Here is a 13,144-nt window from a genome sequence, read left to right on the forward strand (position 1 = left end):
TACCGATGTATTAAAGCAATTATTATATCTGACAATTCTTTTCAGTCAAAAACAGGAACTATCAAAATTTTACAGATGCTAACTTTTTTATATATATACATCATGGGACAAATTTAGATTTAAAGAAGTCTGTTAAATTTTTAATAGATTGTTTTCTGTCTCAGAGCAACAGATGAGTCCAAACAAGACACAACAAAATCCAGATACAAAAAGAAAAATGTTAATTCAAATCACATTCATTCGCTAATGTCCAAAATACAGTATGCTTGACTTTAGATTAAGACTTTCAGTAAGTATAAACAAAAGGAAACAGTGTTCCCTAAGTTTCCATTTTCGATGAAAACAAGAATGGAAAGCTTAATTGAGAATATGTTAAAGCCTCTATGGTTTGTGGACATGAAAATAATTGTCCCAGTTGCATGGAAGTTATAATTTCATAAAGACTTGCTGCAGTTTATCTAAAAGATGAAGAATTATATTATTGGAAAAAAAATATACTAATGTTACCAGAACTGTTTTATTATGAACGCACTTTTTTTTTTTTCACAATGATCTATTCTTCATTACATATCATTATCATTTTAACAGTGGAAGCTCATAAAAAAAAAATGAAGTAGCCTTAAGCCTGTAAAGAGTAATAAATCTTGTGCTCATACACTGCAGAGGTGTTGATTAAGGTCAGGATGTACTGAGAACTCGAGCCCCCTCTGAAGGAGTTGTGACATAGAAAGTCAGGGTTCCATTGTATCGCTCCTGCAGATGGAGAAAAAAAACAAGCACACATACACAGACGATGAGTGTGTGATCTACTGCAATTTAAGAAAAAAATGAAAAGCAAACTGTCCACACATTGTAGTTTCAAAAAAAAAAAAAAAAAAAAAAAAAAATACTTTTCACATCACTCAGTCCTGGGAAGGAAATTTAGAGACTGCAAGAGAAAAGTACTGCTGGCTTTGTTTTAACAAACAGACACCTTGATGCTTCAGCCATGACACATCTTTTCCCCCTCTAAACTCCCTCTACAGCTTCCCCCAAACTAAAAATATGCACTGCATTACTTATCTGACTTCCACTATAAGTCATTTAAAGGCCAAATATAAATCTCTGAGAAGGAAAAAGTTTGATTAGTCATTCAATACTGAAAATAAACTAACCTTCATGTGTAGCTGCTGATTTCTTGCCTTTCAAAGCATATCAAATTATTGATGATCACATGCCAGTTACATGTTCATCGTTCAATTCAAACCAACTATCCAGGAAAAGCTTTACCTCAAAAACCAGTGTAATAGGAACGAAATGCAAAACAAAATGAAACTTTGCCACTGCGTTCATGTTGAAGATTGAATTTGAAGCAGTAAAAGGACAGACACAACGGCCATTATGCTTTTTCTACATCGTTACAAATACTTTGAGAAAAAAAATGTTTTCCTGCTGAGTCAGATGAGATTGTTTTTGAGGTGATGATAGCCAAAACACTGGAGACAGGGGGGACACAGCTAGTCTGGTTCAACAAAGTTCAGTTAACAAGTGATGATAGAAGTCCAAGAAGTCCAGGAAGCAGAAGCAGTATTCTGCTGTTCCAATTCAACATCCACATTGAGCCAAGTAAAAGTGTTCCTAATCCCCCTGTTTCATCACAGGTCCTTTTGAGAGCTAACTTCTGTGGGCTGGGGGAGTCAAGTATCCCCTGCGATGGCAGAGACTTTGAGACAAAGAGTTATCAGAGGAAGGATCTGTCATTTGTGTGAGAACAACCTGTCATCTACAAGCCCATCATCATCATCCATTACTTCTAGCCCCGATGTCTTTGTATTGCCAGATACACAAAAGCGTTTGTTGGAAAGTAACATTTCAGCTTCTGGCAAATTTGTACAAACTGTACCACATAAGAAATAAATCAATAAATAAAATAAGAGGTTTTTACAAAGAAGTTTTTCCTGCCACTCTTGCCAAGATTCTTGGCTTTCTTTAATTCTTTAAGAGTCTGGTCAAGACCTGCTCTAAATGTAGCGTTCCTTGAAGTAACAGTTTTTAGTGCTACAGGACATATTAAAACTTGAATTGGAAGCATATCTTTTGACTTCCCATCCCTAAATTGTATTTTTCCTTCTAAAAGTCTCATGGAGGAACTTGAGTTTATTTTGTCACAGTACAGTAAGGAACAGCCGTGGTGACATGTCATAGCTAGAGGTCAGTTTAAGGTCCCATGTCTGCTTCCAGTGTTGCATTTAGGCTAACCAATCAATTCTCTGCTCTAGCTCCATATTCAATCACTATTGCTGCGATGGAGCAACACTTTAAGGGTGATCTTTTTGTTAGACCACATTAACACACTGTGTAAAAACTGCGTTTTTCCTTAATTTGAATGTGGGAAGTAAACTGGTGCTGCAGGGCATTAGGGTTGGTGCTGTTTACAATAATGTGCTCAGTAGCAAGATTGACCTAATGCAGATTTTGCTACAACACAACATGGCATCATCTAGGAAAGCTGCACTTGGCAATTAGACACATACATGACATATGGATTCTTTTAAACCTCTGGAGCTGAGCTGTGGTGTCTGGACAAAGACATTAGCAGCAGATCATTTGAGTCCAAAAACTTGTGACCTGGATCCTCCATTGATCTGGACTTGGTGATGCAGCTCATCCCAAAGATGCTGGACTGGATTGAGATCTGCAAATTTAGAGCCAAATCTTGAATTGGTTGTTGTTTTGCAAATCATTCCAGAACATTGTTGGAGTGAGGCAAGGAGCATTATCCTGCTGAAAGAGGCCACTGACTTTAGGGAATACTGTTTCCATATGGGGTCAGAGTGGCAGCATAGTGCTGGTGCTTCACAGAAGGAAGTCATTAGTTTGATTCCTGGGCCCTCTCTGTGTGGAGTTTGCATGTTCTCGCTGTGACTATGTGGGATTCCTCCCACAGAGCTTAGTGTCTTTCAAATACCACCCAAAGATAGGTGGCATGGCAATGAGATAATCAATGCTACTCACGTCACCTCTGTGATCATGTCATAGCTGAGCACTGTAAAGGCTGTGAAGAGAAATACTGGTGGCAGGAAAACGAAGCTCAAATCAGGTCGTAACTTCTTCCTAAAATAGCCTTTGTACATTTTTAATGGCGACGTGTCCAGGGTGCAGTCTGGCCTCACCTATTGTCAGTTGGGCTTGGTTCCCCCTGCAACCCAAATGCTAATGAATGGAGGATATTTTTTGCATATGTATTCAACGTGTTCTTCAGGCTTCAAGGATACACAAAATGGATTTCATGTGGATTGAAACTTCCTTATATGCCCCGAAGTATGATGGACAAGGAACAGATATCTATATAGATCATAAGAAAATAAGACATTTTATTGGCAGATCTACAAAGTTGTGTAGGAATCAAGCCAAATCCCAGAGCTGCCATATGTTAATATTCCTTGTGTAATATATATATAACAGATGCCTTGACACGATCACTTAAAGGTATATATATATATATAGTTAGATGGTTCAGACTTCAAACATATCTGAAAAAGGATAAATGCTACATGTAAATGCTGACAACATGTGTTAGCATTTGTTTAAACTAATTTTATATAACAAAGCTCATTATTTATTATTTTGGTAAATTTTTTAATCCAAAAACATAAGAAAAAAAGCATCTTTTTAATTTTTCCATTACAGAGTTAATCTTAATTTATATTAGATCGGATTAATCTAATGAACTTCTAAGGGGTTCAGATGTGACTGAAGAGAACCATCCAAAGTCCATTAATTCAGCCCATTCTCATGTTTAATTTGTTTCTTTTTTTAACACCATAGCCTAGCCCTTGACAAGCCGTAGTGAGGTGCAGGTCAGGATTTCTGCTGGGTCAGGAGTCACCATATCAACCCTGAATCCTTCAGCCAGAGACACCTTCAGCAGCTCCTCCATAAAACCCTGCATATCCATGATTTCACAGGGGCTCTGGTGCATATTCATGATGTCGTCTGACCGTGTGACCTCTGGGCTACACACAGTTAATCCTTGGTAGCGCTGTTTGTCATACTGGTCCTGTGGGAGTTCATCAGGCCTTGGCACCCACTCCAGTTTCAGCCTGTTCTGTCTCAGGTTGCATGGGTGGGGGCTTGCGAGACCCTGGGAGGTTTTGTAAGAAAAGCGCTCACAAAGCAGACCTAGGAAAGCTCTCCAGGTACAAAAGAGGTCGACTGTGAAGGCTTGCACAGAGCATGTACGAAGCTCATAGTTTTCTGGCCCATGGCGCAAGTTAAAGTGGAGAACACGGACCTGGAATGAGAGGGTACAGTACGCTGACTAGACATTCTCCCAGGAAAACATAAATAAAGAACCGGTCTTCCACGTCCAGATGCACACAAACCTCTGATCTTACGACATGTATCTACAGTAAACATCAGCTCAGAATGTCTTTTTTGAATTTCATTAAATCTCTTGAATGAAATTGGAGCTTCAAAGCTCTGGTATGTCTTTGTAAATTTAATTTCAATTAAAGTTGAGGTCTTCATTGCCTCATGAGTAAAACTGGATTAACCTGTCCCTCAACTTTAATGTTCTGTGGTACCACTACTCTGTTAGTTTCATGTAAAACTAATTTATTGAAGAATATGCCCATATATATATTTATGTATATACCTTTTTAAAAATACTTGCAGCACACTTTTCCTAAATCCATTATTTGGTCTAGACAGTCTATATTCGATTGCCAAAATACAAATGGCTAGTAAACATCCTATGCAGATACTGCTGGAGAACTGAAGCCGCTGCTCTGGTTACTGTTACGGTGATTACACAGCCTGTATAGACAGTGCTGAACTTTTTACTGGAATCAGATACCAGGACTGAAGAAAAACAACCTTTATTCTTATTTTACAAAAAGGCCTAGAAGCAGGCTGATATTCGATAATATGAAATATTAAATAATTTCATAATTTTCAGAGATATTTCTAATGGAAATATTAAAGATAAAATAGATATAGATAGAACAGATACTGTTGGCTCCTGTCTTCTTACAATCAATATAAAATATCATCCAAGTATCAAAAAAGTGACTTCAGTACATACCTTGGACTCAACATTAACAATTATCATAGCTCCAAGAGGCCCACCCCGAAGGCTGCGTGGAACCAATGCTTCATATCGGTGGATTTCCTCCAGCAGGGGGTGTATCTGGAAGAAGTCTGCCTCTCTCTGCAACAGTGCCAACTCTGAAAAGCTGTCTGGCAGGTCCAGGGAGCTGGAGCGCAGGTAATTCAGAATATACCTGAACACTTTACCATCACGGTCTATGAAAATATTTCCTTTGATATCCCTGAGCACAGGAATTTGTCCAGTAAACATAGCGCCTAGCATTGAGTCACGGCAGCGGGTCAGAGTGTCCAGGGTTGTGGTGTAAATTTCTCCACCAACATTTAATGACACTGGGTCCTGGAGAGAGTTGCTGTTGCTGTCCGGTGAGTTGAGGTTCAGCATCGTGGAGGCGAATCTGTGTTTTTCTTGAGAGCTTGTCTTATGCAAAATTTTTGTTGTGAGGACAAGGACCCCACTGCTCTGGTCAGGAATGCTGCAGACTGAGCGATGTCGATGTTTCAAGTGTTTTCAAGACTTGTTTCCTTTGACAGTCCGTAAAGCACAGCAGTAGCCAAGATACGGCCAAGTAAAAAGAGATGCAGCGATATCTGCCAAGTCAGTTTCCAAGGGCGTTTAAAAGCAGGTTCAAACCTGTAAAAGGCTGCTGCTCTGTCCCCTCTAACTGTTGCTCCACAGCATAAATGTCATCCTTTCAGATGTAGATGCAGGTGTTTCCTAAGATCATTTGTAATGAAATTTTTTAGTCTTTGCTGATGTTTGTCAGCCAACAGCAGGCCTAAAGCAGAAAGGCAGCAGGGCCAAAGTGACCAGACCAGCATGCTAATGACGGGACACTTCTGGCTCCGTCTCTACGAAGCTTGCTTTTATTCTCAGTTCTTACCCCCTGATTTTTCTCACACACAGACTCTCTCACACTCACACTCTTTCTCACACACTCACTCACTCACTCACTCACTCACACACACACACACACACACACACACACACACACACACACACACACACACACACACACACACACACACACACACACACACACACACTGGAGCTGTCTGAGCAAGACACGGGGGACTGGGCAATTTGTCTGAAATGCCCCTGTTAAAGTGACAGTCCAAGCACTGAAAAGTGCTTTTTATCCTCTTTGAACAAATTAACAATGTCTTCAGACACTTTTCATTTCAAATACCCTTTGAATGAAAGGGTTTCCTTTTTTCCAGACAGAATCAGAAAAACAAAACAATATGAATCCGCTAACTAAACAACAGCAAACTGAATTATACCAGTTTAATTACATTGCAAGATGAGCCTGCCAGAGAAAATCAAAACGGGTGTTACAATAGACTTTCTATTGAAATTGATGTCGACTTCAGGTCTAAAAAGTGAAGTCAATGCTGTCGTGACTTCAACTTGACTGGCAGGGGTGACTTTGCTGGTTGCCAAAGAAATCAGATTGTATTTAAGCGCAGGGGAAAATGTATTTAATTATTTCATTTAATTTAATCCTTTTTAAGGTTTTTGAGCCTTAGTTTCAAGTCTTCTTGAACACAAGATGATATTCAAGTGCTCCAATTTGTAGGAAATTAATTGGGTGACCTTATTATGGGCAAACACCTGGATGCTACAGAGACCAACATATAATATAATGAGCAGGAAATACAAGGGATGTCTTGTGTTTGTGTCTGTTATTATAACAACCCAGCTGCAATTGTAAATCTGGTTGTGTCTTCATATTTTTTTTTTGGTTGCTTGTTTGTTTGCTTGCTTGCAAGAGCCACATTTTTATATAATTTATATAATATAAAGTTTAAATAAATAAAATAAGTTTATTGTTCTCTGTGTTTTTCCTCACATAATGAATAGTTAACTGCTATTTTGAAAAAGTTGACAAGTTTAAGTTGTGAAACACCTAGTTCCAACTTAAATTTGGAAGCTCAAAACACCTGGTTGCTGTAAGGTGTGGGTAAGAAAAGTGATAACTTTGTGACATCTCACAGGGCGGAACAAATTCCTCTATAGGTCTAGATTAACCTATATATTTTAAACACTTATTACTTTTGTGTAAGAAAGGTGTTGATTTTCATTTTGATCTGACTCCAAGTAAGAGAGCAGATGAGCATCTGCCTGAATATGATCTTACGAGCATTTCATACACAGATTCAAAAACATGTGATCACAGCGTGTGTGTATGTGTTAACCTTTATGTGGCGTGTGGTCCTGTCAATAGAATCAGCCTGCACCAAAGTCACCGTGCATCCACCGAATCCACCTCCTGTCATCCGACTGCCGAACACTCCCTCCACCTCCAGAGCTGCAGACACCAGCTCATCCAGCTCGCTGCAGCTCACCTCGTACAGATCCCTACGACAGGGACATTAAGTCATTAAGTCCCCACAAACCTTCCCCAAGCTGGGCTAAACCCTGGTTTGTTACATAGCTACTTTGACCATACCTGAGAGAGTTATGACTCTCTACCATCAGCTTGCCAAACTCTTTGTAGGCCCCTCTCTTCAGACTTTCAGCAGCTTGGGCAGTTCTCTCTATCTCTTCAATCACATGTCTTGCTCGTTTATAGGTAACATCATCCAGTCTGTCCTTTGCCTCTGAAAGCATCAGGAAACATAAAACAAAGTTATTTTTTCTGCAGAATCTTACTGAAACTGACTGGCTGGAAACTGTCACACAGGCGTTAATGTTGACTGTCTAGTAAAATGTTGAAAAACGTGTATTATGCCAATTACTATGATACGATACTGATAGAATTTTATAAAGAATAAAAACAGGAGCATCAAAATGGAAAACTGGTCAGCATCAGGGAAATTTAAAGGGAAGTCAAAGAGTCAAGAGACAGGGGGTGAAACTCCAACAAAGTCCTGTGTGTTTGATCACTACTATAACAATAATAAGTGGCCTGAAATTATATCTGGCCTCCACATTACTATACAGATGTGAGCTGGTAACATTTTTGACATTTTCTGCAACGCAGTCTGTGGTAGCATACAGCAAAGGAACAGAAAGTAGGAACCAGGATGTCAGGTTTTGACACTAAAATACTTTCCAAAAATCCCTTGCCATATTTTATCTATGGAAAACATTTTTCCATTATTTTTGGAAACATCTAGCCTCTCAGAGAATTTCCTCTTTAATTTTCCAACTTAAAAAAATGAGAGAATGGAAATCAACATTTAATTGCTAGGTTTTTTCGGTATGTAAATATTAACATGTATTTTTTTGTGTACTAATGTCTACGCCAACACATTTATCAATCAAAATGCACATAATTGTATAGATCCTGGGGACTATGACACTAAAATGTTTTTAGGAGGTGTTGGCTGCTGTATTTGTACTTACACACATGAGATGGGTACTCATTTTCATACCTCACTCTTGGAATAGCAAATGCCAAACTATTCCATCTAAGGAAAGAAACTGGAGCAGAATGGGACCACAAGAAGAAAGGGCAATAAAATATAGGAAAAGAGAGAATTACATCAGTGGAATGAAAGAGAATAGGATGAGGACAGGATAAAACTGGAATCAGGACAGCAAACTGGCCCAGAACAGAAAAGGACAGTTGGCATAAAATAAGCATGTCAAACAGAAAGGACAAGTTCAGGGTAATAAAAGGAATATACTTAACACCTTCCAGGTCTTTCATTGTAGCATCTCTGAGACTGGCCTTTCCTAGGACACGGGCAGCCTCCTCACACTGTTTGCGTCTTGTGGGGTACTCACTGCCAGTGAGAGAATGCTTAACATTGGAATTGGTGATGAGAATGATAAGATTTGGATCTGCCAGGGGAATATGGTTGGCTTCGAGGGACCTAGGTCAAAAAACACATATGCCTATGACTTATAATTTTGTATTTTAATGTGCACAGATTCCTTGGCTAAACTCGCCATTGGTAACAGTGATTAATCTACTCTCACTGGACATTTACATTACCTGCAGTCAATGAGCAAAGCATGTCCCTCCCTGCCAAGGACAGACACAAACTGATCCATGATGCCACATGGAACACTGGCATGAGTGTGTTCAGCTTGCTGACAGGCCAGAGCTTTGGCCACCTTGTCTCCATCATCTTTTGAAACAGGACAAACAAAGAACATCATCTAAATGTAAGCTAAAATTTTAAGTATAGTGCTGACTTGGGTTGTATCCAAAATTAAACATCTTGACACAGCCCATCTCAAATACGACCATGTATCTTGTTCTCACTGGAACCACGTTATTACCACATTCGATTGCAGAATTTTCGTTTTTTTAATTAATATTGTTTTTTTAATATGAAATTACAATTTAACAAAATGAGAAATAATGAAAACAGCAGCAAATATCGATACTCAAAGTTATGTCAAAAGGAAATAAATATTTTTCATTTAAGTGCTACTTTAGTGCCACCAAGCGGTGATTGTGCAAGATTGTGCACACATAGCCTGCTGGGGTAGCCACCTGTAATAAAACTGTCAGAATCATTCTAAAACAAGTTCCATTTTTCTGGAGTCTCTAAAATAGGATGTAAATAATAAATCAAGTATGGGCACACAGTGCTTTAAATCCTGGACCTGTGACCTTTCTCTATGGAGTATGTATGTTTTCTCTCTGCCTGCATAGTTTCCCTTGGGGTCCTGTCTAGTACACAAGACATGAATGTAAAGATTCACTGGTGTGATTGACTGTCAGTCTCTCTGGAGTGTATAACACCCCCACCCCTGTTCAGATGGGATTGGCTTCAGCCCTCTGCCACCCTGCACAGATGAGAATAGAAAGTGGATAGATGAACAATTGGGAAAAGCACCTGTTGGGATTCATAAATACATTGATAGTGGTTCTTGTATGAGTAGTGTAAAGGTGCCTCCTAATTTTACTTTCTTCCATACGACTGTACTTGAGCTCAGATCATCTCACTGAATTGTCAGACACTGAATTGAATCTCTCAGATTTGTTACCGTGTTACGGTAAGCGTTTTACATCACTTAAGGTCATTGGTGGTTGTGCTGTGTGTCACCTCGTGTGCTATTCACTCTGATTAATCGAGAGTAAACTGTCATCAAACTTATACTTAGCTGAGAACTCAACCTCTTTTCCCTCTCGTAAACTGTATAGACGATTCTGTGGCTCTGCTAATCCAATGAAACGATTTGTAATGCCCTCTAGCTCTTCCTCCTTCTCCAGCTTCCCCTCTCCTCTCCTCTCCTGTCCTGTGTGCTACATGTCCAGTTACTCCTTGGCCTCCTTTTATGATGCTTATTGTCATAGATGCAGAATGATGGCAGAAATGGAGGCGAAAATTAGTCAGTTTGAGTCGCAGTTCCCCACCTTAGCTAGCCCAACCTATGCTAGTGTAGCTAGCTGACCAGCTCCTACGGCATCTATGGCATCAGCTCCTACGGCAGCCGAAAGAGTTCCCGACCCCAGGGGCTCCCAAGCAGCCGGGATCTGGTCATAGTGACTGTCCGAGACAAGAGGTATAATTGTAGGCAGCAGGCCTTGGGCTCCCTGTGTTCTGGGGGTGGCTGGGTGCCCTGGTTGCTTGGCCCTGACCTGCCTATCCAGGGCCGGAGGCCTGTTGTGCCGGCCCCGAACATGAGCATCCAATGACAACGATGACAAACCGTAACATACATATATATGCACAAACACACTCGCACACATACTAGGTGCACAACTCAAAATGCATGGAAAATCCTGCATTCAATGCTCTATTTATGTTGATATTGTTGTTGTTTCTCCTCCATCAGACGACTCGTAAAACTTTCAGCACAACAAGGCACCAGGAACATTCATACCGCCTGCCCCAGCTGATGAACAGAACAGGTTAAAAAAAAGAGGCTGCAGAAAATCTAGTCCATGCATTTGTTACTTCTAGGCTAGACCATTGTAACTCATTATTATCTGGATGTCCAAACAAATCTCTGCAGGCCTTCAGCTGATTCAGAATGCTGCAGCACAAATATTAACAGGAACTAGGAAAAGAGATCACATCTCTCCTGTGTTAGCTGTTCTTCATTGGCTGCTGGTAAAATTCAGAATAGAAAAATCCTTCTTTTAACATATAAAGCTCTTAATGGCCAAGCTCCATCACATCTCAGAGATCTCAAGTTCCTTACTGTCGTACTAGGCCACTCCAGTCTAGATGGAGGTTTACTTGTGGTTACTAGAGTCTCCAAGAGTAAATCAGGACGCTGATCTTTCAGTTATCAGCATCTCTCTCTCTCTCTCTCTCTCTCTCTCCCCCCATGCATGTGCCGACATATCAATAACCATGCTTCTCCAAAATCTCTGTTTCTCCCACTTCTAAGCATGTGTATTGTATTTACTAACCATGTTTCCAAAGTCTCTGTCTCTCGCAGTTCCTCTCCTCTTTCTCCCTGTCCCTATCTTACAGGTGGTGAATCATCATTACTCCGTGTTCCTACAATGCCTGCTGCTACCACATCTTCATGGACTCCATCCAACATCATTTCTATGAACTTCATGCAGCAGCATCATATGTTACTGCCTGCACCAGTATTGAATATCCCCTCCTCCTCTCATTCTCTCTCTACTCTACGCAACTTTGCCCCCCATGTGTGTCTCTCGCTCTCTCAACCCAACCGGTTGAGGCAGATGGCCACCCCCCCACCCAAGCCTGGCTCTGCCCATTAAAGGAAGTTTTCCCTAGCCACAGTCGCCAAATGCTTGCTCATGGGGGGATCTGTTGGGTCTCTTTAAATCGATTTATAAAAAATTTGCTCTATGTGTAAAGTGCCTTGAAACTTTGTTATGATTTGGCGCTATATAAATAAATATGATTTGATTTGAATGACATTACACTCAGCACTTTCTCCCCTTTTTGCTCAGTTTACTGATCACTGTAACTACACAAGGAAGATCCATTCCTGACTGCAGTTAACGAAGAATCAGAACCATGAAGTGACTGTAGTTAATTTAAGCAGAGTCTGACCTGGCTTGAGTTGCTGCAGGAATGTGTAGAAGGCCACCTCCAGAGAGGCGGAGCTGGACAGACCTCCTCCCAGAGGGACACTGCTTGCTATGACTGCCCTGAAACCGGCCAGAGGACGAACTGAGGTATGCAAGAAACAAAGATAAGGCATAGTAACTGTGGCGTGTAACACAAAGAGGGGTGCATATCTGTTCTCATTCAGTCATGTGAAAAATCTACTCAAATTCCAAGTGATGTTTATGGTCCATTTGTTTACCCCTGTAGTGCTGTATAACACCCTTCACATAGTTTGCCCAGCTAGGTGTCCCTGGACACAGCGGTGATCGATCACTGGGCAGGCTGAAGTCCACTCTGTGAGGTTCATCAACATCCTCAGTTGCTGTTACCACAGTTACATCCTGGCCAGAGATTTTACTGCCTACCACCACAGTCACAAGGGGCAGCGCCTGGCTCAGAAACAAACAGGAGCTGCGTGATTACAGTAAGTCTTGCTACATCCAAATTCAAAAACATGAGAAATGTTGTTATAGTAACCTGCAATAATTAATAGTAATAGTCACTAGTAACAGTCACTGTGATAAAAGTTGTATTCAATCTGCCACAAGTATAAAACACATTGCACTAATTTTTTTATTACATGGTTGTTGTCAAAGCATTTGGTCATTCCCAACGTGTGAGCAGTTAAAGTGATTTTACCATTGGAAGGACAAATCCCTGGTTGTAGTCGGTGTGCTCCCCTATCAAGTTGACTCTTCCAGGAGCACACACCGCTACCTGAGGCGTCTCTCCCTCGAACACCTGCCCGAACAGGCGGCGAGCATCCGCCACCAGCTCGGGCACACTGGCACAGGAACTGGCCATTCAGAAAACAAGCAACTTGAACGCGTTACAGGAATGAATTATATATATACATTTCATTGACAGCCGAGAGGGTGAGACGTGCGCGCACACTCTACCAGAAGAGTAAACACTGAATAATCACATGCAAACTAGAAGCTTGTGACTTAGTCGCGTGTTCCTATTTCCGGGTGGTGTGTGCTTGTTGTGAGGCTTTGATTGGCGGAAATACGTCACCTGACACTGAGCACGTATTTACAGGTTGGATCAC

General features: G+C 40.7%; 1 protein-coding gene across 2 annotated transcripts; it reads right to left on the bottom strand.

Moving 5' to 3' along the window:
• Window positions 1–22: 22 nt before the first annotated feature.
• On the bottom strand, window positions 23–13,061 carry galk1 (galactokinase 1). 2 transcript variants are annotated; one of them, XM_029528477.1, is made up of 8 exons: window positions 12,733–13,061; window positions 12,293–12,482; window positions 12,037–12,156; window positions 9,036–9,171; window positions 8,730–8,913; window positions 7,542–7,690; window positions 7,288–7,450; window positions 23–753 (listed from the first exon to the last, which is right to left on the bottom strand). In XM_029528477.1, the coding sequence occupies exons 1-8, from the start codon at window positions 12,895–12,897 to the stop codon at window positions 679–681; spliced, it is 1,182 nt and encodes a 393-aa protein (XP_029384337.1). In that variant the 5' UTR covers window positions 12,898–13,061; the 3' UTR covers window positions 23–678. The 2 variants fall into 2 exon arrangements, with proteins under 2 accessions (XP_029384337.1, XP_029384336.1); XM_029528476.1 differs by lacking the exon at window positions 23–753 and adding an exon at window positions 987–4,273 and having other exon boundaries at window positions 7,542–7,692; window positions 8,732–8,913.
• Between the last annotated feature and the right edge of the window lie 83 nt (window positions 13,062–13,144).

This window comes from Echeneis naucrates, chromosome 19 (assembly GCF_900963305.1).
Source record: "Echeneis naucrates chromosome 19, fEcheNa1.1, whole genome shotgun sequence".
In the NCBI taxonomy this organism is placed as follows: Eukaryota; Metazoa; Chordata; class Actinopteri; order Carangiformes; family Echeneidae; genus Echeneis; species Echeneis naucrates.

What these genes read in the sequence shown, in the direction of transcription:
- galk1 (XM_029528476.1), bottom strand. Translation starts at nt 12,897, where the DNA reads ATGGCCAGTTCCTGTGCCAGTGTGCCCGAGCTGGTGGCGGATGCTCGC. An exon ending in CCTGCAGCAACTCAAGCCAG is followed by an intron (nt 9,172 to 12,036) that starts GTCAGACTCTGC and finishes CTGTTTCAAAAG; the next exon opens with ATGATGGAGACAAGGTGGCC. An exon ending in GGACCACACGCCACATAAAG is followed by an intron (nt 4,274 to 7,287) that starts GTTAACACATAC and finishes CTCTCATTCCAG; the next exon opens with GTCCGTGTTCTCCACTTTAA.